General features: G+C 40.2%; 3 protein-coding genes, 1 long non-coding RNA gene and 1 other non-coding gene across 6 annotated transcripts; 2 read left to right on the forward strand and 3 right to left on the reverse strand.

The window, feature by feature from the left end:
- Positions 1 to 102: 102 nt before the first annotated feature.
- phkg1 (phosphorylase kinase catalytic subunit gamma 1) lies at positions 103 to 11,325 on the forward strand. Of its 2 annotated transcripts, none has more exons than XM_020708293.1 (10): positions 103 to 396; positions 1,189 to 1,336; positions 2,887 to 3,043; positions 3,179 to 3,228; positions 3,306 to 3,371; positions 3,459 to 3,622; positions 9,546 to 9,636; positions 10,010 to 10,163; positions 10,243 to 10,368; positions 10,560 to 11,325. In XM_020708293.1, exons 2-10 carry the CDS (start codon positions 1,254 to 1,256, stop codon positions 10,824 to 10,826), a joined length of 1,158 nt encoding a protein of 385 aa, XP_020563952.1. In that variant the 5' UTR covers positions 103 to 396; positions 1,189 to 1,253; the 3' UTR covers positions 10,827 to 11,325. The 2 variants fall into 2 exon arrangements, with proteins under 2 accessions (XP_020563952.1, XP_011480889.1); XM_011482587.2 differs by having other exon boundaries at positions 104 to 396; positions 2,887 to 3,065; positions 3,174 to 3,228.
- A 68-nt stretch (positions 11,326 to 11,393) lies between these two features.
- LOC111948437 lies at positions 11,394 to 12,348 on the reverse strand. The gene is made up of 2 exons (XR_002874447.1): positions 12,073 to 12,348; positions 11,394 to 11,711 (listed from the first exon to the last, which is right to left on the reverse strand). It is a non-coding gene; the product is annotated as an uncharacterized LOC111948437 (long non-coding RNA).
- LOC111948544 lies at positions 11,863 to 12,000 on the reverse strand. Its single transcript, XR_002874557.1, has one exon. It is a non-coding gene; the product is annotated as a small nucleolar RNA SNORA15 (small nucleolar RNA).
- Positions 12,349 to 14,133: 1,785 nt separating the features above from the next.
- psph (phosphoserine phosphatase) lies at positions 14,134 to 16,900 on the forward strand. Its single transcript, XM_004075426.3, has 6 exons — positions 14,134 to 14,300; positions 14,849 to 14,992; positions 15,083 to 15,217; positions 15,956 to 16,101; positions 16,179 to 16,327; positions 16,406 to 16,900. The coding sequence occupies exons 1-6, from the start codon at positions 14,149 to 14,151 to the stop codon at positions 16,514 to 16,516; spliced, it is 837 nt and encodes a 278-aa protein (XP_004075474.2). The 5' UTR covers positions 14,134 to 14,148; the 3' UTR covers positions 16,517 to 16,900.
- Positions 16,901 to 16,904: 4 nt separating this feature from the next.
- Positions 16,905 to 23,634, reverse strand: nipsnap2 (nipsnap homolog 2). Its single transcript, XM_011482589.3, has 10 exons — positions 23,502 to 23,634; positions 22,395 to 22,534; positions 22,279 to 22,324; positions 22,053 to 22,147; positions 21,770 to 21,840; positions 21,540 to 21,680; positions 20,400 to 20,431; positions 18,613 to 18,707; positions 17,881 to 17,964; positions 16,905 to 17,784 (listed from the first exon to the last, which is right to left on the reverse strand). Exons 1-10 carry the CDS (start codon positions 23,597 to 23,599, stop codon positions 17,720 to 17,722), a joined length of 867 nt encoding a protein of 288 aa, XP_011480891.1. The 5' UTR covers positions 23,600 to 23,634; the 3' UTR covers positions 16,905 to 17,719.
- Positions 23,635 to 24,582: the final 948 nt, after the last annotated feature.

Here is a 24,582-nt window from a genome sequence, read left to right on the forward strand (position 1 = left end):
ATTTCCTTGCCTCTTCAATCACACGTTGTGTTTCTTATTTTGGCCTGCTAGTTCTTTAAATAGAAACTAGGAGCTGTTACAACTCAGCGGTCCAGCAACTGTTGTGTCACTCCAGAACGGTGCACGTGCAGTAACCTGTCTCTGAATGCTAAAGGTGAGAAAAGGGACCGTCTTCTCACAGCATGGATCCCAGTTTTTGTTATGTTGATTCGCCTAGGCTGCCTGAGAAGCAGCCGTGTATTTTTGGCGTGTGACATTAAAGCTCGTCTTATACGACGTGGAAGCGGCCACCCCACACACGCGTGCAGCAGCAGTCGGAGCGGACCGGACTGGTTTTAATCTCTGCAGAGCGATCACACTAAGGATGAAAAGGATTTTTTAACACGGACAAGAACGGTGAGTGTTTTCAGGTGTTGCTTCGCTGGAAATGGAAAAAAAATGGCAGTGAATGACCCCTTACATGAGTGTGATTCCGTTTTAGTGCACGGACATTTATAGATTTATTTTCTTCTCATCGTTATAGTTTAAAAGGTACAAAAGTATTTTTAAGTGACTTTTTCAAAACTAAGGTAATACAGAAGTTTAGTTAGTTTAGAGATCTATGGAGAGCAGGAAACAACCGGCACACTTGACCCCGATTAATCAGATCTAAGTGACCCAAACTGGAGAGTATTGGACTATAAGGGTTGAAATAAGTCAAAATGTAGTTTGACACTGATGGAATGTCATGAGATGTTTTTTCTTTTTTTAAATATAAATCTGGTATATAAGTTTAAATACTAGCAAATATGAATTCTAAAGAAATGTAAAGGGTGAAAGGAACCAGTTTTCTAGAAACTGATGTGATGATCTTTGATAAAAGGGACAAACAAACACACTGCTTTTAATGTTAAAATGAAAAATAACCAAAGTACAAGTGTTGATGACATAGGACTGAATTGCTCACAACATGAAACGTGATTGTTCTATACTTGAACTAATGTTTAAAAATAAATCATAACGTAAAGGTGATGCTTGTAGCTTAAAGCTTTGTGTTTTAGCAGTAAAAGTCAAAATTTAGAAACTGAATCTGCTAGCAATCCTTAAACATTTGATTGTGTAAATGACCAGTATTGTGCGTTATAACACACATGCAGAGTTTCTGTGTGGATCTGAGTTGTGTTTGTGGTGTGTTTGCTCCTGCGGCAGCCTTTTGTGAGCCGTGAGAGGAGGGGAGTTGTGCACATTCAGTGGTGAAGCTTTGTCGCTCCATCATGACCAAAGAGGAGGAAATCCCAGACTGGGTTGGAGCCAAGGAGTTCTATGATAAGTATGAGCCCAAAGAGATCCTGGGCAGGTAATATGACCTCCACACAATAACAAAAATGAGATGCAATACGGGGAACTTTCTTTTAATCCAAAGAGTTGCAGTAAGATGCAAGTTGAACTTGTTTCTGCAGAACTTCTCTACCACACAAAAGAAGTGCACAGAAAAACTTGAATAGTTGACGTCATTACCACTGTTGAACTGCATTTCTTAAAAGATTTTTGAACTTTCAAGCATTGCATCATGACACTTTAGCTTCAAAATGAATACAGTTCTGCAAAAAGGAAAGGGGAGTTGGTCTAAAAAGAGTTGACTGTAAAATCTTGAGCATGATGTTGTTGGCCAATAAAAAGGTAATTACCAGAAGATGGCGTTAGTGCCTAAAGTGGAAAAATGGGTTGAGGTGATGCTCAGCATTTATAATATGGAGAAAATGACACCGTCACTCCAGTTTAATTCTATTCGGACAGGATGGCTACAGTACATTAGACAATCGAGATCTGACTTTGAGTAGGCCTGATGTGAGATCTCTGAATGCAAGTACTGTGTAAATACTGTATATATATTATGGATTGCAAATAGAGATCTGACAGAGCCGTTTAGATAATAATAAGGACTCACACCCCAGTTGAGTTACAGTGTTACTGCATATTTCACTGTCTTGTATTTAATTTCTTTTCTTTTTAAGTACAGGTGTTTACATTTACATTTTATGTGGATCAATCATTCTTACAAGGGTCTTCATTTTTTTTTCCCATTTGTGAAAAACTATCTGTTTTAAATGTAACACAGTAGTCTAAAGTTTCCCAAAACCCTAACAAAAAATAAATGACAAAAAAAACCCAAAGAGAACTGGCTTCCCTGGTTTCCCTTTAGTTTCCAAGAAATGAGCATTGCCGTAACTCCTCACCAGCTCCTACATGCCAGCATTCTTTTGTAAAGTTAATTAATAGTTTAATGCTGCTTGAACAGCAAATGCTGCCAGGATTTGGAGCTAAACGTTGTTGAAAAATAGCTTTTGTGCTGTTGTATTAAATAATTTATCCAATTTTCTAGCACTTTAGAATCTTGTGTTCTTATCTTGGTTTCATTAAGTTCCACGAATGTCCAGAAAGGTTCTTACAGTCCCAAAATCAGCACACCAAACTTAGAACATGACGTAGAACTAAAAGTTTGTCATAAGTAGTAAATTATTTACATTATTAGTCCACTTTTCCTGTCAGTTAGTGCTGCACACTCCTTCATCCTGATCACAAAAGCTTTCTAAGACGGAAACATTTATGGTAGAAAATGAGCAAAAAAAAGTAGGAGGTACATAAAAAATGTACTTTTAGAAGTAACATAAGATGAGTGCCTCTGGATAAAACAGCAGAAACTGCAGGTAAAGTGGTAAATGACTAAAAGAGCCTTGAGGAAGGTTTGCAGTTCTTGATAAGAAATACAAAGAAGTGTCTGTTTTTGTCTTTTGTTGTTACAAATACAGGTTCAGTATTTGTCGTCACATACAGGAAAGCATTTTCAGATGTGTGACTTTGATTTGACCCTATTCCTTAACCTTGGTGTCCTGTTGTCCTGGTCAGGGGAGTAAGCAGTGTGGTGCGCCGCTGTTTGGACAAGCGGACGTCTCAAGAGTATGCGGTGAAGATCATCGACATCACCCCCTCTGACAAGATGAGCCCACAGCAGATCGAGGAGATCCGGGAGGCAACGGTGAAGGAGATCTACATCCTGAAGAAGGTTTGCGGGCAGGAGAACATCAGTAAGCTCATCCCATAGATGAGGCTGCAGGCTTATTCATTTGGTCATGTTCAATGGTCTATTCTGCACTTTTTGCCCATTTATTTATCAAATTCTCGTTTTTTTTTAGTACAGCTCAAAGACAGTTATGAGTCGAAGTCCTTTTACTTCCTGGTTTTTGACCTGTAAGTATATATTTTACATGATAACGTGAACTTAAATGCTCAAGGCTTGACTAACAGTTTTATTTTCCTTTCCCCAGAATGAGAAAAGGTGAACTTTTTGACTACCTCACAGAGAAAGTTACTCTGAGTGAGAAGGAAACCAGGTTGGTCAGAGTTCTGAACAGAGACGACTTTTTTTATTTATTTATTTTTTACAACCTTGATTATTTATTGTGCTTTACTTGTTTAAGAAAGATCATGCGAGCTTTGCTGGAGGTGGTCCAGTTTCTTCACGCCCAGAACATTGTCCACAGAGACCTAAAGCCTGAGAACATCCTCTTAGATGACAACATGAACATCAAACTCACAGATTTTGGATTTGCAGTGCAAATCGAGCCAGGACAGACGCTCAGAGGTGAGCTTACGTAAAGCAAACAACAATAACCCTTGTGCTATCTTAGATGACCCCACCCTTGCATTGACGTGTTCTCCCTACCATGACAAAGGTGGATAAAGGTGGAAAGATTTCATGTAATCCATGGACACCAGTGAAGATCAAGAATCATTGAAGAAAAAAGGTTCAGAACACTGTCTAGTGGGTCTAGATGACCCAACTCTCAATATTAAAGTGCCTAGGATAGCACAAGGGATAATAAACCCAAAATAACCAGTCCAACTGCTTAGTCAAAATATCATAGGTTCATTAAAAGGTTAATATTAACTGAGCAAAAAATAAATAAAAAAAGGAATTAAAAAAATTATACAACTTGCTCTGGTCTAAAGGGTATGACTGATGTCCCCTTCAGATTGGTTAGTATCTTTGCAGCCTGCAGTGTTCTCGCCAGAGCACCAGCTGTTGGCGGAGAATCTGGATCTGATTGCACAACACGCTTCCTGCAATGAGCGGTACAGGACACTCCGATCTGCAAGCTACAGTCTCAGATGCTTGCAGGGCACTGACCTTTAAAGCAGCCGTCTCAGAAAGCGTTAGATCATTGGCAGCAGGAGCTGGCGAGTCAACTGTCGCATGAACCTGTGTCCGTCACATGGGCTGTATTGTATTTATATGAAAATTGCCCTTTGACTGGTCTACATAGACAAATATCTGAAGCTGAAGCTAATCATTGTGACTCTTAATGGTTCTTTTTTCTCTTTTTTTGCTGCAGTTTTTCTCAGGTTTGAATCAATTGTTTTAAGGTGGATTGAAGTTGTACTATTTTTACACAATAACTTTATAATAGCTTGTATGATTACAGAAACTCATGAGGAATTTCATATTTTTTATGAATTAACTTTGTTTCAGTTAAATCAGGACTTTATAACTTTTCAAAAACCTTGACGTCTTTAGATATTAATTTGATGATTGTTCAATTAGGTACAGCAGGTTTATGCTCACTGGCCACTTTATTAGGTACACCTGTCCCACTGCTCATTAATGCCAATTTCTATGTCAGCCAATCACATGGCAGCAACTCAATACATTTAGGCATGTAGACATATTTTTTTCATTTAACCTTTATTTACCCAGGAATTGTCCCATTGAGATTAAGAATCTCTTTTTCGAGGGAGTCCTGGCTAGAGGGGAAACAATAAATTACATTTACAATAAAAATGTCAACATTAAAAACAAATAAAAATTAGAACTCATGTAAAACAGGTACAGTTAAAAGTGACTTTCTCCTCAAATTTCAGCTTGGATTTAAAAATATTCAGAGGAATGAGTTCTTTTAATTTCCATCTTTTCTGTAGAGTGTTCCATGTGGAGGGGGCAGAAAAGACAAAAGCCTTTTTCCCCAGTTCTGTACGAGCAAATGGAACGGCGAGCGATAGATGGTCATTTGAGCGCAGTCCGTATGATTCCACAGTCCTCAGCTTGATCAGGCTGCAAATGTAGGAAGGTAAAAGTCCAAGAAGAGATTTGTAAATAAAAATGCACCAGTGTGTGAACCTCCTGGTGGACAGAGAAGACCATCCCACTCGAGAGTACAGTTCACAATGATGAGTCGAGGCCTTGCAGTTTGTCACAAACCTCAAAGCGGCGTGATACACAGAATCAATCTTGCTCAAACATTGGGCTGTTGCATTCATATATAAAAGGTCTCCATAATCTAAAATGGATAAGAAAGTTGCTGTGACAAGTCGTTTTTTAATCCCAAATGAAAAACAACACTTGTTTCGAAATAAAAAACCCAGTTTCAATTTCAGTTTCCTAACAAGATTTTCAATGTGGGGCTTGAATGAGAGTGCATCATCAATCAAGATTCCCAGATATTTGTACACGTGAACCAACTCAATTTCATTTCCTTCTAGAGTGGAAACTGTAAGGAAACCCTGTGGTGTTTTTCTAGAGTTTGAGAACAGCATTAATTTGGTTTTGTCTGCATTAACCGTTAATTTTAGCTGGAGAAATGTGTGCTGTACCGTATCAAAAGCTTTTTGCAGATATTTAACAGCAGTGGTAGGGGATGGGTCAAAGCAGTAAATAATTGTGTCATCAGCATAAAAATGCATATTTGTATGAGACACATTTTGATCTATATTATTTATATACATGACAAATAGGAGGGGTCCTAATACAGAACCCTGTGGCACCCCCGTGTGTACATTTAAGAATTCAGAACACAAACCGTCCTGTCTAACACATTGGGTTCTGTTCTTCATGTAATTTGTGAGCCAGGAGACTGCATGATCTGAAAGGCCAAAACTGATAAGTCTTTGTTTTAACACAATGTGATCCACAGTGTCAAATGCTTTTGATAAATCAATGAAGAGTGCAGCACAGTACTGCTTATTGTCAAGAGCAACAAGAATGTCATTTATCACTTTTGTAGCAGCAGTAATGGTACTGTGCTTTTTCCTGAAACCCGACTGTAATGTTGAGAGAAGCTCATTTGAGTATAAAAACTCTTTGAGTTGCTCGCACACAAGAGATTCAAGGATTTTTGACAAGACACACAAATTGGAGATTGGCCTGTAGTTGGTTAAAACTGCTGGGTCACCTCCTTTTAAGTGGGGAGTAACAAAAGCTGACTTCCAGATGGAAGGAATTTCTTGAGTTTCAATTGACAGATTAAAAAGTGTTGTAAGAGGCTGAGCAATAAAATCAGCAGCCATTTTTAAAGAGAAAGGCTCTATCAGATCTGGCCCGGGAGGTTTTCTGTGGTTCAGAGTTTTAAGAGCTTTATGAACTTGATTTACAGTAAAAGGTACAAATGTAAAGGGTTCACCGGAAAACATAGAAGAGTTTACACTGTGGGGCACTGAGGCAGCTCCTTTGTAGTCAGAGCAGGAGCCAGATGATATAAAATGATTATTGAAACAATTTAAAACCTCAGTTCTGTCATAAACTGGGACTGAGTTTTTTAAAACAAATGAAGGAAGATCATGTGAACTTTTGTTCACAGAGAAGGATTTTATCACCTTCCAAAATTTCTGCGGATTGTTGAGATGCTCAGTTGTGACAGATAGATAATATTCTGATTTAGCTTTTTTAATGAATGAAGTGCATTTGTTTCTCAGTTGTCTAAAGGTGGACCAGTCCCTGGCTAAGTCTGTTTTTCTGGCTTTGGCCCAAGCCCTATTCCGAAGGTGAATGATGTCCGATAGCTCTCGGGTGAACCAAGGATTATCTCGTCCTTTCACTCTAAATTTCTTCATTGGAGCATGTTTATTTATAATCTTTTCAAAGTTGCCCTTAAAAAATGACCAAGCTAACTCAACATTGGGCGTTAGGCCTATGCGCTCCCAGTTAACCAAGGATAAATCATGACGGTAGGCTTGTTCATTAAATTTCTTGAAATTTCTCCTAATGACGATGCGTGGTTTACATTTGGGGATTTTTGCGTCTCTGCATGCAGCAACAACACAGTGATCACTCAAATCATTACAGAAAACACCCGCAGATGAAAATTTGTGTGGAGCATTTGTTAGAATTAAATCAATCAAAGTAGACTTTTCTGGACATTTAGTATTTGGCCTAGTTGGCTGACTAATCAACTGGCTAAGATTTATAGAGTCACAGAGGGATTTAAAGTCTTCAGAGGCCGTACTTGACCAGTCCCAGTTGAAATCTCCGACCATTAACAGTTCGCCATAATTTATCCTGGAGAGAAGATCTTTTAAAGATGATAGTGCCTCCTTGGTGGCAGATGGGGGCCTATAGCACCCCACTACTGTTATGGACAGGGATTTGGCTAATTTCACATTCAAGACTAAAAGCTCCAACTGTTTAGGGATGGACTTGGACATGACTGTTGATGCTTCAAATCTAGATTTAACATAGATGGCTACACCACCACCTTTTTTTGGCCTGTCTGTTCGATACACATTGTATCCATTTACATTTATGTCTTCATTTGTGATAGATTTAGTCAGCCACGTCTCAGAGATAATCACAATGTCCGCTTCAGTTGATGTAAACCAAATTTTAACCATGTCCATTTTGGGAGCCAAGCTGCGCACATTAAGATGAATAATTTTGAGCCCAGATATCAACTTTAAATCAGTAGGTGTCTGAATACATTGCACTTCAGGCCCTGGGTTTGGCTGCACATTTCCAGATAAAAGTAAAAGTAGAATTATCATCAATCTTTGCTTTACATTACATTTCAATACAGTATTATTATATGTAGAGGCCAGTTCATACAAAGTAAGAAAATTTTGGAGTTTAGGTAGCACTGTAGATTTATCTGTCCAAAAGTTTGGGTCCATGACCAGATGAGGCTGTGGTAGCCCATACACAGCATTAGAAGTACCGCTATTGAAAGAGTCCAAGAACCACATTCTGTTGTTATGGGTACTCACCCAGGGAGCATTGTTAGGCCTCAAGTCCCAGACTCCCAACAAACATATCAAGAAAATGAAGAGTGCCATTTTGTCCACTTGCAGTGCAGATTTGCAGTTTAGGTCAGACTGCATCTGGAGGTAAGCATTGACAGCCGAGCTGGGGCTGGAGATTGGCAGTGCAGGCCGAGCTGGAGCTGGAGATTGGCCGTGTAGGCCGAGCTGAAGCTGAGCTGGGGCTGGAGATTGGCAGTGCAGGCCTAGCTGGAGCTGGAGATTGGCCGTGTAGGCCGAGCTGGAGCTGGAGCTGGAGATTGGCAGTGCAGGCCTAGCTGGAGCTGGAGATTGGCAGTGCAGACCTAGCTGGAGCTGGAGCTGGAGATTGGCAGTGCAGGCCTAGCTGGAGCTGGAGATTGGCCGTGTAGGCCGAGCTGGAGCTGGAGCTGGAGATTGTGTCTGCGCTTTCATGGAACAACCTGCTGCAGGTGGTGTTTCAACGTCGCCCGTGTTCTGTCCTGTAGGTGTGTCTGTCATATATGGGCTTTGTCCAAATTCCTGCCCTAAAAAGCTTTACAGTGCTGGACTATGTGGTGCCCTGGATTTTAAAAGCAATTCAAATGCAATTCTGGATTATAACCGCCAATCTAGTGAGAATTGTGCACACTGGTTTTTCGCAGAGACTTCTAGAAAATTTCTAGGGCACTGGATTTTGGAATTGTAGATTCGGACAGCACTACAAAATGGCCAACGCACTATATAGAGCACTATATAGTTAGTAGTGAAGAAATTCGGATAAAGCCACAGTCAATGTGTTCTCTGGACTCAAACTGCCTCCACAGTCACCAGATCTCAACCCAATAAATCATCTTTGTGATGTGGTAGATCGGGGAGATCGGCATCATGGATGTGCAGCCGACAAATCTGCAGCAACTGTGTGATGCTGTCATGTCAATATGGACCAAACTCTGAGGAATCTTTCTGGTACCTTGTTAAATCTATGCCACAAAACATAAAGGCAGTTCTGAAGACAAAAGAGTCCAACCTGGCTGGTATACCTAATAAAATTACCGGTGGATTTATTATGATTTAGATTTATTAGTGTACACTTTTACTAATGGTGATTGGAAAATTACGTCATACATTATCCTGTATTTTAGAGGTTTAATGTACTTGTTTTAGTAACTTTACCGGAATATAAATATTGCTATTTGAGAACTTTATTTTTAAAGCGCCAGCTTGAATCAATAGTTCTTTAAACTGTTTTTTATTCATGACTGCAGCAGCTTCAATGATTACGTACCTGGTATCATTCAGCAAAAAATGTTTTGTCTTGCAACACGCAGTCTTGGCGTTGTCCTGTTTTATTTTTTCTAAATAACTTTTCCTGATCCAATAAACATTGTTTGCATGTACAACTCAACATTTTACCAAAATATGCTTCTTATTTTCTTCAAAAAACTACAAATGCAGGTTTAAGTTAATAAAATGTTAAGAAATTAGCCCTTTTTAAATAAATAAATAACTGATAAAACTACTTCTGTGTGCCTGTAATGCAGAGGTGTACGGGACGCCCGTTTACCTCGCCCCTGAGATTATCGAGTGCTCCATGGATGCCAGTCACGCGGGCTATTGGACAGCTGTGGACATGTGAGTGGCCATGGGTTTTCTCCAAGCACACCGGCTTCCACCCACAGTCCAAACTGATGCGGCAATTGGTGACTCTAAATTATTATAAATTTCCCTTAGGGGTGACTGTGTGTGTGCGCTTCAGCGTCTGTGTTGCCCTGCAATGCACGGGTTACAAATCCAGCATGCACCGTGCCTTCACCCAACAGTAGCCGTGATAGGCTCCAGCAACCCTGTGACCCCAAAAGGAATTAAGGGGAATAGGAAAAACCTGTGAACTGATGAGATACATTTATAAGCTTTTTTTTTTTTTAATGATCTGGGGTTATAAATGTTGGACAAAAAGAATATTTGGACATTTCAAACTGAGCCGTCACCTGATCCGTGTTTGCAGATGGAGTTCGGGTGTTATCATGTATACGCTGCTCGCGGGCTCTCCTCCCTTCTGGCACAGAAAACAGATGCTGATGCTGCGCATGATTTTAGCAGGAAACTACGACTTCTCTTCTCCTGAGTGGGAGGACCGTTCAGACACCGTCAAAGATTTGGTAGGTTGACCGTTTGTCTATAAACTGTATATGTAAACATTCATTTACTGTACCTGTGTGTGTGTGGTTTCTCTCACAGATCTCACGCATGTTGGTGGTGGATCCAAGTAGGCGTTTCACTGCTGCTGATGCTCTCAACCACCCCTTCTTCTCACAATATGTAGTGAACGAAGTCCGACAGTTTAGTCCATACAGGCGATTTAAGGTGAGATTAATTCATGTGTAAACCCGGAAGTTAATTTTAAACAATATTAATTCAGGGAACATAATAAGACTGAACCAGTTTGAGATAAAGAATCTTTGTTCCACAACTGTATGTCATACTCGTCTCAAGTATTTAAAAGTATAGTACAATAGGATCAATGATCCACTTGCATTGATTCCTTTCTCCATCAGGTTATCTGCATAACAGTGCTCGCCACCATGCGCATCTACTGCAACTACCGCCGTGCCAAACCCGTCACCAAGGAGGTGATCCAGAGCGACCCGTACGCCGTCAAGCCCATCCGCAAGCTCATCGACGCCTGCGCATTTAAAATCTACGGCCACTGGGTCAAGAAGGGCCAAACTCAGAACAGAGCGGCGCTTTTTGAGAACGCTCCAAAGGCCATTCTGCTGTCGTTAGCTGCTGAAGCGGACAAGCAGGGCCAACAAAGTTGGTAAAAGGCCGACAGGACTGAAATACAACTACACGCTCATTTTAAAAAACTCAAAAGAAATTAGCTTAAGCATGTTGTGCCCAAAGTTTTGACTCTAAAATTTAGAATCAACATATATATATATGGTGCTATAGTGGGGATGCTTTTGATTTTTGGCTTGTTTCCTGCTCTTCATCTGTTCCAACAGCTGATAAAGAAATGTCCCCTTGCTTCAAACAAGAAAGGCCTCAAGACGCTGTTATCTTAAGATCTGTTTTCCATGTCATTTTAGAGACATATTTTTTTTAACAATGTCTTTTTGTCTTATGAATGTCATAACTGAAGTGTTGAAAGCAAAACCAGATCATGGGTTCAGGTGACTTGGATATTACAAACAGAACAGTGAGCGTAATTCTCCTGGGTGAACTTTACAGCCCTAACAAAAACAGAAAACTTCCCTTAAACCTGAGCACTTTCAATGTTTTACTAATAATGTCAATATTAAAAATCTATCTTGTATTTTAGACCGTGGTTCTGCAGAATTTTTCATCTTTTGCAAAAAGATTGAAATCAGACATTAAAACACAAACAGTTGTAGGATTAATCAGTTTATTGAAGTAGTCTTTAGAGGGGAAACAGTCACAAATATTCACAGCACAAGATGTTCCTCATACTGAGAACCAGAACTGAACAGGACAGCGTGGATGACCTGTAGGACTGCAGTGGGGGAGTGACATGCAAGTCAGATGTGATGTTTGATCTTGAGGGTGGTGAACAGTACAAAATCATTTGTGCTTCATTACGAGAAACACAAAAACATGTAGGTGATCAAGGGGGGGGGGGGGGGGGGGTGAATGAGCACCCAGTGATTACCACAGACAGGAGATGAGAGCTTCTGTCCTCTGTTGCTCTGAAAACAACCAGAGTAAGAAAATATTAGGACCATACATTTCACCCATGTAAGAAATCAGGAGTCAACATTGTTTGTCTTTTTTGCCCCAACAACACATGAAGACCACATGCTTTCCATTAAAAGTTAACTTTTCCTGTTCTTTAAACATCTGTGTACTCATTTCTGCGTAGCTGAACAGCGCTGGTTTGGAGCATCTGTCCAATCACTAGGCAGAAATGAGGCTTGGCTTTTGCATGGTGTCTGACTGTCTCCAGCACAGGCCAGCTGAGGCAGAATTCAGCCATGCTTCAATGATCAGAAATTATCACAAGGACACCGCAGAATTAAAAGAGCATCAAATGGGACAGTCCAAACCTACCAGAAGTCAGGGTCCGTTTGCGGTCTCCAGGCAGTGTCCACGAGATGATCATGATCATGGGTCTCTTTTTCAAACATGTGATGATGACCACGCACGTGCTCGTTAACATACAACTGAAGGCAGCTAACCAAGCCTTTCAGGGGTTAATAAAAGCTCAAAAATTTCACTTCTCGGATTTAAGAACTTAAATTTAATAATGCTAAAATAACAAAAGTTACGTTTTTCAAAGAACTAAAATCTAAAGCTCACCTTTCAGTCTAACGTGGTCGCCTCTTCCTGCTTTATCCGCTTCTTCTTCTTCTTTATTCAAACTGTCCCGTGCAATGCTGCCCCCTACAGCTGAAAGGGAGTCATTACCTTTCAGGAGCAAATGGCTGTTTATCCAGGTACTGAATGAATTTTAATCCAAAGCTGTACAGCTTTAAATTTTGTCTTCCATCAACAGATCCTATCTTTATGTCTTTTTAATTCATTTTTACTTTTTTTCTTGGCCAGCATGAAATTGTGCTTGTCATTTAAACCCAGTAACTTACAATGCTGCCCCTGAGAAGATGGCTTTATGCTGTGTTTCTTACTAATGTGTACAGTGACATTTAAATAATAATGATACTGTTGATTCAGATTTGAGCTGTTATACGGTATCCCTACAGAGCTTTATCATATTAGGCTGATTCTGAATCTGCACAATATCTGAGACTCCTTTAAAATCAGTGTTTAGTCGCCTCTCCTGAGTTTTAACTTGGAAAAAACAGGCAAGCATAAATGTTCACTGATAACATTTCCTAATTTAAAGAAGGTAGTACCCCTTGACTATTGTTATCAGCAACTGTATAAATTGATCGTTGTTTTAATAATGTTTGAAATTAATAAACTAAAGTTAAGTAAGTCTGACTTTAGATTTTACTTGTAGTGTTCCTGTTTCATACAGCAGATCTGACACAAATACATAGTGTTCCAAATTTACAGAGCTCTGGACATGACATTCCCAAAAAATATTGTTCCCTCAAATTAGTATTTTGAGCACACAAATGACTAGTTTGTGGCCACAAATGAGCATTTTATTAGCATTTCGTGCAAATAAGTTAAGATTTTATGTACACAAATTAGCATCTTGTGTGCACAAATTGGTATTTTGTGCACATTGTCACAAAACAGGCAGACGGTTGGTTGAAATTGCAGCAGGTTTATTAGCTTAGCCAAAAGTCCACAAAGCTAAATCAGGGTCAGACAGGCAAAGGTCAACAGTGGGTATGGGAGCATCAGAGAAGAAACTAGAGTTGTCAGGATCCAGAAGAGATTCGGGGCAGGCAAACTGAGTCAGCAAGGTCAGGAAATCAGAAGATCAGGTCTGGATACAACGCTCTGTAATGAAGGCAGAGTGACACAAACAATACTTTGCACTCGGTGAGGCTCAGTACAGTTTGAAAGGGATCTGTGAGTGATTGCAAATGAAAGTCCGGTATGTGGCATCCAAAAACTGTGTGCTGGGGTTGCTGGGAGATGTAGTGCGTTCTGAACTGTGGAGACAGTTCCTGCCGGTGACCAGAGGAGGAGACAGACTTCTGACACACATAAAGTAGTAGTAGTAAGTGTTGATAAAGGAATCAAAAAATAAATTACTCTGATGGCTATAGAGCCCTGGACATGGCATTAAAAAATTGTTCCCTCAAATCAGCATTTTATGTGCAAAATTCCAATTTGAGAGAACAATTTAATTATTTATAGTTTATGTGTCCAGGACTCTGCTATACTGATTACTTAAAATGAAACTTAATCTCCTGAAAAACATTTTTTTAAGTATTTGATAAACATTAAAAAGTTATATGGACACATTATTGTCAAAATTGCCAATGTGTCAAATAAAAAACGAACCTTGTTTCCTAAGCTTTGTTGATGGCAAAAGAGGACTGTTGTGATTTATAAATAGGAAAAGAAACAGTAAAAAAAAAAAAGTCAGCATCATCTGGAATACAATACATATTTCTAAAAATAAAATGGCGGTTTCAAACTTTTTGAAACTTTTTTCTTCAAACAAAAGTCCTGCACATCATTAAATCTTTGTCCGCTGGTGACGTCATGGAACAAAACCAGCGTGGAGAGTGGGCGTGGCTTACGCGGCCTCGCTCTGATTGGTTCCCCGTGCGGCTCCTGTCTTCCTCTTTACTGTTCCATCTAAGCGGCTCGGTGTGGGTTCTGCTGGATGTTCCCTCTCAGCTCTCCGTGTTCTGGTAGGTGTCATTGGACTACTTCTTCACGGGAAGGGGTTCTGAAGACGCTGTGGGGAAATTTTGTCGACCGATCGCGACTAGAAAAAAAAGTGGAGCGGCAAAAAAACACGGTTTATCAGATTTTAAAAGTTCATTTGGGAAATGTTTACAGCTTGTGTCTTAAAACAGTCGAGCTCTGACAGCAAAAGGGAGTGTGACTTGTCTGCCCCCCCCCCCCGTCTCTGCATTCGCTGTAGGTTTGTGCTCGTTCTTCGGTGGGGAGTGTATGGGAGGGGGGGGGGGGGGGTGACGCAACATCATCAGAGGATGTCTGACCATCCATAGATCCATCCATACCACATGACCCAGCCGCGCGGCGTCCTGTCTCTTCTGCTTAGTTTGTTTGTTTTAAATGGCTTAAGCTCCACTGGTTCATTTGTAGTGTTTGCTGCTCCACTGGTCGAAAGGCATCCACTACACCCAAAGAGCCTCACGTTAAGACAACAATGGACTCCCTTTGCTGATGTCACCTGAACTAAAGTAACTCTGAGAACTTTGTCTATTCCCAGCATGATGACAACTCTTGATCAAACTAAGGAGCTCTTCAGGAGAGCAGATGCCGTCTGCTTTGATGTGGACAGCACAGTCATTAAAGAAGAAGGCATCGATGAGCTCGCCAAGTTCTGTGGTGTTGGGGACGCGGTCAGAGAGATGTATGTGCCAGCACCCACTTTCATGTAGTTTAAAAGTTGTTATAGTTGGATGATTTTTTTTTTCTTCTCCTATTCTTCTTCCTGTCTTAGGACTCGGAAAGCCATGGGGGGCTCGGTGACATTCAAGAAGGCCCTCACTGACCGCCTCTCCACCATCCGATGTTCCAGAGAGCAAGTAAACAAACTGATAACCGACCACCCACCTCAGCTGACTCCAGGCATCAGGTGGGGGTGCAAAGACTTGGATGAATTCAGTCAATAGATCTTGTTTTCTGCTGCAACCATCAACTGTAGAAGAGAACTGGACTGGACAAACCCACACCCTGGCAGCCAAAACCCCATAGACTTTTATTGAGAAATAATCAGTGATTATATTTGTCAGAATAACCTTTCTTGCTCTGCTACATCGTTTTAACACATTCTTGCTAATACTACTTTTTCTCTCTATTGCAAGTCATTCAAAGTGGCCCATCAGATGCCTCAGTAAAAGCATGTGATGCCTTGAATGTTCCTCCTTCAAGGTTTGACAAATTCTCCTCATCCCGCTTTCATTGGCCTTGCAACAAGCTCACTCCTGATTGGCGGCAGTAGTTGCCACAGAAACTTCGACTCGGGCCAATCACTGCTTACTTGCGTCGTCTAGCTCCAGCATGGGGGCTGAGTTGGCTTCATTTCGCTGGAGCAGGGAGTAAGGCATTTCCTACGTCACACTCGCTCAGTCCAGTTCTGTTATACAGTCAATGGCTGCAACTCAAACTGCATTTGTCTCAGTGTCTCACTTGTTTTGTTTTTGGTTCTTTTTTCTCACCTTTTTTTTTTAAGCAATAATTTTCAATGAAATTACACTCAAAAATATTTTAAAGGGTTGCAACATTTAGTTTGATTTCAAATGACAGTAGTTCATCAAATTCCTCACTAAAGGTGTTTAAATGTTAAAAGAAATCTTCATTTATTTTTGTCCAGGGAGCTTGTGGACCGTCTGCATGAGCTCAACATAAAGGTGTTCCTTGTTTCAGGTGGCTTCCGCTGCATCGTAGAACACGTGGCGTCTCAGCTAAATATTCCTCTGCAGCACGTCTATGCCAACCGGCTCAAGTTCTACTTTAACGGTAAAAGCGTAAAGACGCAGGTTTTCTGAGGCTCCACCGCTCTACTCGTCTTAAACGTCTCCATAAAAATTCCCCAGGAGAGTATGCTGGTTTTGACGAGAGTCAGCCAACAGCTGAGAGCGGCGGCAAAGGAAAAGTGATAAGCATGCTGAAGGAGCAATATGGCTTCAAGACGGTTGTGATGATTGGAGACGGGGCCACCGATCTGGAAGCTTGTCCTCCAGCTGTGAGTCTTTCAGTTCATAATTTTTTTTTTTTTTAATTTCAAGTTCCTATACATCTGATGGATGCTTCTCCCCCTCAGAGTGCCTTCATTGGGTTTGGCGGGAATGTGGTGAGGCCACAGGTCAAGGAGAGATGTTCGTGGTTCGTGACGAGTTTCGGGGAGCTTCTAAAGGAGCTGGAGAAAATCTAAAGATACTGAAAGAAAAAAATAATAGTAATTTAACCTTTTATATTTGCACCCAAAGGGTGTGTGCCGAGAGTAGTTTTAACTACTGCACACTTTTATTCCTCAAACTAAAAGCTTTTTATAACGATTGCTTTGTTTTACTAAAGTTAAATTGTGCCAGAAAAAAAAACTGCTCAATTTTTATACTAAAATACTAAAAAGAAACAATAAAAACACTGTATGGAGAAGATTGAAGTAGTTTTGCACATTTCACAACAAAGCCTCTACATAAGTTAACCTTTATGGCATGATGTGCAATGAGAGATGTTCTGTATAAAAAGCTGTTACCCTCTTGTCATGGTTCTGTAAGGAGCACCTGCTGCAATAAAGATGAGGAAAAAAACACAACAACCCCAAGATGAACGTTTAATTTTCTACCATTGTGTCTTCTGTTACATTGTTCCTGCAATAACAGAAATATCATGTGGTTCCATCCATTGATTACAGTTAAAGAGCAGGACTGGCTGTCTTCTGTCAGAATTCATGCTTCCAACGGAAATGACTGGACTTTTAAAAACGGATGTTTGAAACCCGGCATGCTTGTTTCACAAGAGGAAAGGTGGAAGCGGTTACCAACACGGCGCCATGAAGCAGGATCATACGGGGCATACAGAACTAAAACCACACAGGGAGAAACTCAGCAGTTTGCACATCTAAAAGTATGACACCCACTTTGTGCACCACGTCACAGTTGGCAAAGAAAAGGACTTTTTGTCAAATTAATATATTTAAATCTGCATAAATAAATAAATAAATGGCTACTGCAGTAAACAATGTACTTTTCCCCCTTTTCTGATCCCACATTTACCACATAGCTGCCGCCTCTTTCAAGTAACTTTGGTTCGCTCTTAATTTAAAAACGATTTCTCTTAAAGGCCCTGTTTTAATCTGACGCCACATGATGTGCTCTATGGCCGTCAGGAGGTTTTAATTGGGCCAAAAGTATTCATCCTGTTCCAAAACGTGGAATGCACAGAGCTCGCTACCCTTCAGGAATGAATTAAAACCACAGATAAACGTCTTAGCGATGTCTAAATGGCATCGGGAAGAAAAAGGAGAAGGGAAAAGTACGTTTAGCAGCAATGACAGGAGGTGGAACCCGTGACGCCCACACTCTGCTGCGTGGCTGTAACATTCTCAGGGGTGCAGCTGGATTTTCCACACGCCTCACTGCAGCGGCGAGGCCTTCAGCGGGATCATGATCCGAGACTCCATGTGCTGTATGAGAGGCACTGCAGGGAAGGCGTAATGTGTGGATGTCAAGGTGACAAACACAGAAAGTGCTTTTCCAAACGTTTTTCTTGTCAAAGCAGTTGATTTGTGCTCACCTGTGTAATACACAGCCTCATGCCAGCCCTCCTGGTGCCAGGCGCCGTTTCTCGTCTCTTCACGGGACTGCAGGTCTTCATAAGCTGCAGCCACAAAGTAACGTTTATAGGAAAAGTCACAGCATACTTAATCGACCTTTCTTTTTTGTAATCTCAAAACCACGATGAATTATCTGATTAAGTATGAAGACAGATGTTTTTTCCATTGATCAGTTTTGCAGCAACACTATTTTGGCCTCAATTTACAGCTAAATGAGACAAAGAAGTTACTCAGGGCAAAGAAAACTGAGAATGGGAGAAACTTTAGACCCAGAGAAGCTGATAATTATTGAGGTTCAATAGCTAATTAATAATTAACAAATAAATGGACGTTTTGGTGTGTTTCATAAAAAGTTGACCAAAATTTGATCAAATATTTGAAATGTCCCCGGAGACTAAATGTGGTTTCCACACAAACCCGGCGGGGTTCAGTTAAAAAACTCACTTATGGATATAATTAAGGGAATATGTAAGGGGTTGAACTCTGAAATGCACAAAAGAAAAGGCTGAAAAAAATGTCATAAAATTCATTTAATTAACATTGTAGTTGATTGAAAGTGTGATTCTTTTTTAAATCTCAATTTATGGATGACTTGAGATGACAAAAAAAGCACAACTTGTCTACAAAAGGAGTTCATGAAACAGGTGATGGAGTTGAGCACGATCTCATGGAGCACTAGCATAGAGTCGTACCCCAGAGGTGATGGACCATGTAGAGATCACCGATCTGTGAGAAAAAGCCTCCGACCGCCTCTTTGTTACGCTGCCGGTGACGGATCCCTCGGGCCCTGCAAACAGCAACTTCAGTGTTGGAAAAAACAACAATAAAAACGATAAAGAAATACTCAGAAATGGAGTTTTAAACTCCAATTCTTTTATATATATCCACCATCATGAGGAAAATACTCTGAGAACATGTTAAAAACAGGATCATTGAGTCATTAAGCAGTCCTCGTCTGTTAGCCTCACTTTTTCATGTTTTTAGGACTTTAGTCCTCAGCAACAATTTGCTAAAATTGCTGTCTTGATATACAAGACTACAGATGACAGCAATAATTATAAACATAAGTAAAATAAAACAAAGGGAAAGAGAAAACTACACTCCTCCAAAAGAGGTATTTTTGTAAAAGGATTGCCCCGTCCACCTCAAACAGTTGTTTAAAAATGAGTCCCATTCCTCTCCTCTTTTGATCTATTGTAAAAGCGATCCCAGTGGTCTTTTAATTAGGATTATTTCATTTTTAGCCAAAAAACAAAAACAAAAAACGGTAGTTTTCCAGGACATAGTTTCTGTGGGGCGGCAGGAGTTCATCAGAAATTCATCTCAGAGTTGTGATCGGGACTGTTGGCACAGAAGTAAGCCTCCGCTGATTTCCCATCATCCCTCTGCTTACACTCCCTCCCAGAACAATGGTGAGCCATGTCAGAGCTTTCCACCTGTACAGTTTTGAGCCGGATGCCAGTTCAAAGACGTACGTGGATCCATTTGTCTGCAAGTGGAGCAGAAAGGAGCGGAGCGGGGAGTTTAAGCTTGTCTATTGTAGTTTGTACAGAACAAATACAATATTTTTCCAAAGGGCAATTTTTTGTTTGCTCCCGATTCACAACAATTTGAATAAAGCAATAGTCAGAGATGCAACTTTGAGCTGAATCTTCCTGTATGTCCTCCATCATCTAAAGAAATCTCACAAGAACATTTTAACCCAAAATTACACTTCTGAGCATGTCTTTATTCAAACTGTGGTGAATCCAGAGTAGACGAAAAATACTGTTTGTATAAGATTGTATTTGTAGTACGATGGGCGGACCACAGGCTCCCTGCTGCGCTCCATTCTGATGCATCTTCTTGAAGACAAATAGATCCATTCACGTCTTCATTTTCCTCGTCTGAGCCGCTATCTGGCTCCAAACTGAACGGCGCGAAAGCTCCAATATCGCTCACCATTCATGTTGCACCGCTAAAGTTAGGTTGGGGGTCTGAGGGGCTGTAAGCTAGGGAGAAAGTGTGTAAACAGATAGCTGGGTTATGGGTGGCGGTTATGGGGGAAGGGTTGCTCTGCAGCAACGGTCCAGACCACATCTCAGATGAACTCCTGCTGCTCTGCAGAAACTATGTCCTAGAAAGCAACACAGGTTTTTAGTGTTTGCCTAAAAAACATCCTAATCATGATTAAAAGATCACTGAGAAGGATTTTACACTAGAACAAAAGGAAGTGGGACTTTAAAGAATCTATTTTATTTTTCACGTGAATCCATCCTAACTGACACACACACAGATCTGTAACCAGTCTAAATCAACCATCATGCTCACAGGTATACACTACTTCACGTTTTAATCTAGGTTGAAGTGCAAGGGAGCGGGGTATCAAACCTAGAGCCTGGGTGGAATGGCTCCTGGGATGAGAGCGGTTTCAGGTAGTGCAACTGTTCTGTGACTACAGTCTAATGCAATCCAATCTAATGAAATCAGGCTGGCTTACCAGTAATTACCCCACTCGATCATGGTTCCTGGCTGCAGGGGGGAGAGCACAAAGTTATTTATGACAATGAAAACCGCCCAGAAGAAAGCTTTCCAATCTTCCCTCTAGTTTCCAGGTCAAATATGTCACTACAGATAAATGGGAGAGGCATAACCCTGGTGGTTTGTCATCGCAGATAAGTTGCAATAACAAGAACATCCAGAAAGTTTGGTTCACTGGAGCATGAAGAATGCTGCTCTTCAGGTGTGACATCAGACAAAAAGGATGCATTCATGATATATGATCATGGATCATATGCTGAGAAACATCTCTAAGCTAGGAGTAGATGACGACACAAAACACTTGATTTTCTGACAAAGCTGACATCCCAGCCAGGGATATTATAAACAGGCATTGGGTTATATTTTTACTTAGTTTAAATTGCAATTTGCCAACAAAACTTGCTAAAAAAAAGCTGGTAAGTCGATTCTGTCCAGATTGCGCAATAACGTTTTGGATACAAATTCCCAACATAAAAAAGCCAAGAAAAAGGCATTCTGAAACAAGTTTATAGGTACACGGTGTATCTGATATTTAAATGCAAAAGTAACCAGAATAAAATCATCACATTTTACACGTCTTATGCTTAATACAACATTATTTTTTTTTTAGCTGAACTACAGTAATCATAAAAGCACTTTCAAGGTTCAGTTTGGCTCTGGAGACTTTGAAGAACAACTTAATCCACACAACATGTCTGTTATGGATAAAAAGGAACAAACTAAGCAAAATGTGTAACATTTAGTACTTTGAGAACCTAGTAGAACTTTGTGTTCAAGTGAAACAATAAAACAGGATGATGGGTAATTCTCATTCCTTGAAAATATGACTATCGTTTCAACAATTCTCAGAAAAATTGGACACGCAAATGAACTAACTGATCAAATGTTTTTGCAATGGATTCATTTAGTAAATTTAAGCAAAGCCTGTTTTCTATTGTTCTAAATAACTGAACTGGATCCCAAAAAAACCATTTCAAGAAAATCTTTATTATTCTGTGTTGATAAATAAATGATAACTGTGCGATATGGAGAGTGCAGATGCAGACAGAAAAACAGATTTGTATTGAATGCAGTATGTCATAAACGGTATGTTACTCACCCTGAGCTGGTAAGACCTGAGCTCATAGATGTTGGGTCCTTCTCTGGGAACAGGCTCATTCCAGAAGCTGAACTCCAGCAGAAGCTGATTCCTGCGGGACAGCAGCATCTTTCCTCGCTCCTTCCTGTAGGCAGTGAACTCCTGGCACGGAGTGACGAGCAATCAATAGGTCTTCTCCAGCTGTTTTCCAACAATACAGCAATAAACGGGAATGGTAGCATGCTGGCTACCTTGTTCTGTCTGAGTTTGTTCATCACTTCTGTTAGGGCTGGATATCCTCCTCTGTAACGCCACAGATGGACTGGAAGAAGAGCGTCTCATAAATGCAGCAGCTCATAAAATTTCTGGGTATAAATGGAGCTCCGCTGTTAGATTTTCTGTTGTCCAGGGAAATAAAAGCTCTAAAATCACATTTTAGCAACTGATTTTCATTTATCTGTATGAAAATTAATATGCAGTATGACTGGAAGCAAATCTTATGCTGCAGATATGAGTTGATGTCAGTAATCCTACCAGCCTGGTCTTGTTCTCCATACCAGGTATTCCAGGTTCCCACCAGCTCACAGGGGTAGTACTTATCAGCATGAATGGTTGGCAAAACGTCCTCGCTGGGATGAACAGGAGACCAGTTTGACCAAACATTAAAAAAGATTAGATTTATAATTGATTTTTAACATTAACAACACATTCAGGCTGCTTCCAAACTACTTCTGACCACACGGGAGAAGATTTAACTCACCAAAGTTTGTTGTACGCATCCAGGCACTCAGGTTTGACATTATGGACTGAAAGTAGAAATAATTTGACCTCACAGGAGATGCTGCAGTTGTCAATCAAGGCTTTTGACAAACTTACACTGAATTTTGTAGAGGTTGCTCTCCTCGTTTTTGGTCAGGAGGTTGGCGTGTGCGTCTTTTCTGGGATCTACTTTCCTGACAAACAGGGATTTGAACCAGCTGTCCTCACTGCACGCGTGGCTGGATGCTGTGAAGCCTCTAGAGACACAAAGAAGCCGTCATGAGCGGGCGGGCGGATGGACGGATGGATGGATGGATGGATGGAGATGGATGGATGGATGGATGGATGGATGGATGGATGGATGGATGGAGATGGATGGATGGATGGATGGATGGATGGATGGATCTTCTGCTACCAAGAAGCAGAAGAGCTCAGTTAAAAGAAAAAAGTTTTTTGCAAAGGATAATATCACAATAAAGTGGAAACATATCAAAGTACCAACGATTACATTAAAAAAAAAGAATAAACTAAAACAAGTTAATGTATTGGAAAAACTGACTGCATTCCTTATTATTGAGGTAAATGCTTTTAACGAGAAATCGAACATAAGAATATTTAAGTTAAATGAATATTTTACATGCTTGGAGACATGATGTACCCAAACATGACAATGGATCCATAAACTAACAACTGAATGGAAGACAGATCAATAAAGACATTTGATATTTAAATTATTTTTGTTTCCGTTTTTACCTCCTGTCGTTGTCCTTTTTTATTTGTTTTGTTTGTTTATGGTGTGTGGTAACAGTTCATTGGTTTTGCTTTGTTTGTACAATTGAAATTTTAATAATTTTAATAAAGTTATCAAAAAAACGTTATGTTTGAAGAACACCAAATTTGTGAAATTACTATTATTATTTAGCAAAACTCATTAAAATAAGAAACTGACCTTGAAGATTGGCAGTGTTCTCCAACAATAGGTGACAGAAAGTCACAATATTTTTTCACTACCAATATCACATCTGCGCTAGACATATTGGGGTGATTTAATAAAAAAGACGTCAAGTAAAAAGATTTAAGCTAAAAGAGCCAAATGTTGTCTACGACTAGCTGCTAGCTGGTGGTGACAAGCTAGCTCTTAAAAAAACGAACAAAAACTATATTCAGCAGCCAGCATCAAACATTACGGAGATTCTACTGAAACACCAAGGTAAAACCACCCACCTGACCCAAAATACGTGCTGTCCGGCTGTGTGCGCCCCATTCTTGGCCGGACCAACCCCCCTGCAGACTTTCTGAAGGACTCCCGTCGCCATCTTCATCTGAGCTCAGGAAGTACCAAAGCTGACCACCAGGTGGCGGCAAAGCACCAAACCACCTCGTTTACAGCAGCAATGCATCTTTCAGTGAGATTGTGGAAATAAATGGCTAAATCTACCCAATAATTTTTTTAAATTACACTGTAACATTCTTATGCACAAAATTTCAGACAGGTTAGATATTTGATAATATTTGAGTACGATCTAATTCAGTTCTTTTGAACATTCAGATAACAGAGAACATTCAGCCCCCCCCCCCCCCCCCCCCCCCCCCCCAAAAAAAAAGAACATGTCTGGCAATGATTTTCTGGCCCCTTGAGGATTCTAAAAGCAGATATTATTTCCAGCTAAAGTTATTGCATTATCTCCAAAACAACCCTGCCAACAACAGCCAGTTTAGTCAGATAATAGCAGCCTTCAAAAATTCAAATTAAAGCTTCATCATGCCAAAGAAAAACAAATGCATAAATGGGATCAGACATTCATATATTTCTTGTGTCCAGGCCTATTTAACAGAATTGGAAAACAGCCGTTCTATATTGTACAAAAGCCAAATTCTTGCAAAAGTAATGGGCACTACATCATCTGCTAGTGGGCCAACCGACGTCTTGTCATGGACATAATTCAAATGCCAGAACACATGATGGCATGTGTACTAATGTTGCACATACGATAGCAAACTTGCAGATGTCAAGAGTATCATTAAAAATGAACATTTTTGACAGACAATGGACAATGTGGTTTTATTATCACTATCCTTTTTAAAGAAATAGGCCTACAAGAATAAAAAGCATTGCAAAACATTGTCTGCAAATGGTATAACACAATGGCTCCATGGTAAAAGAGCCAAACAACAAATGTGTGTAATCCATTCATTCATTCATTCATTCATTCATTCATTCATTCATTCATTCATTCATTCATTCATTCATTCATTCATTCATTCATTCATTCATTCATTTATTCATTCGTTCATCTTCTAAACC

Source organism: Oryzias latipes, chromosome 13 (assembly GCF_002234675.1).
Source record: "Oryzias latipes chromosome 13, ASM223467v1".
Taxonomy (NCBI): Eukaryota; Metazoa; Chordata; class Actinopteri; order Beloniformes; family Adrianichthyidae; genus Oryzias; species Oryzias latipes.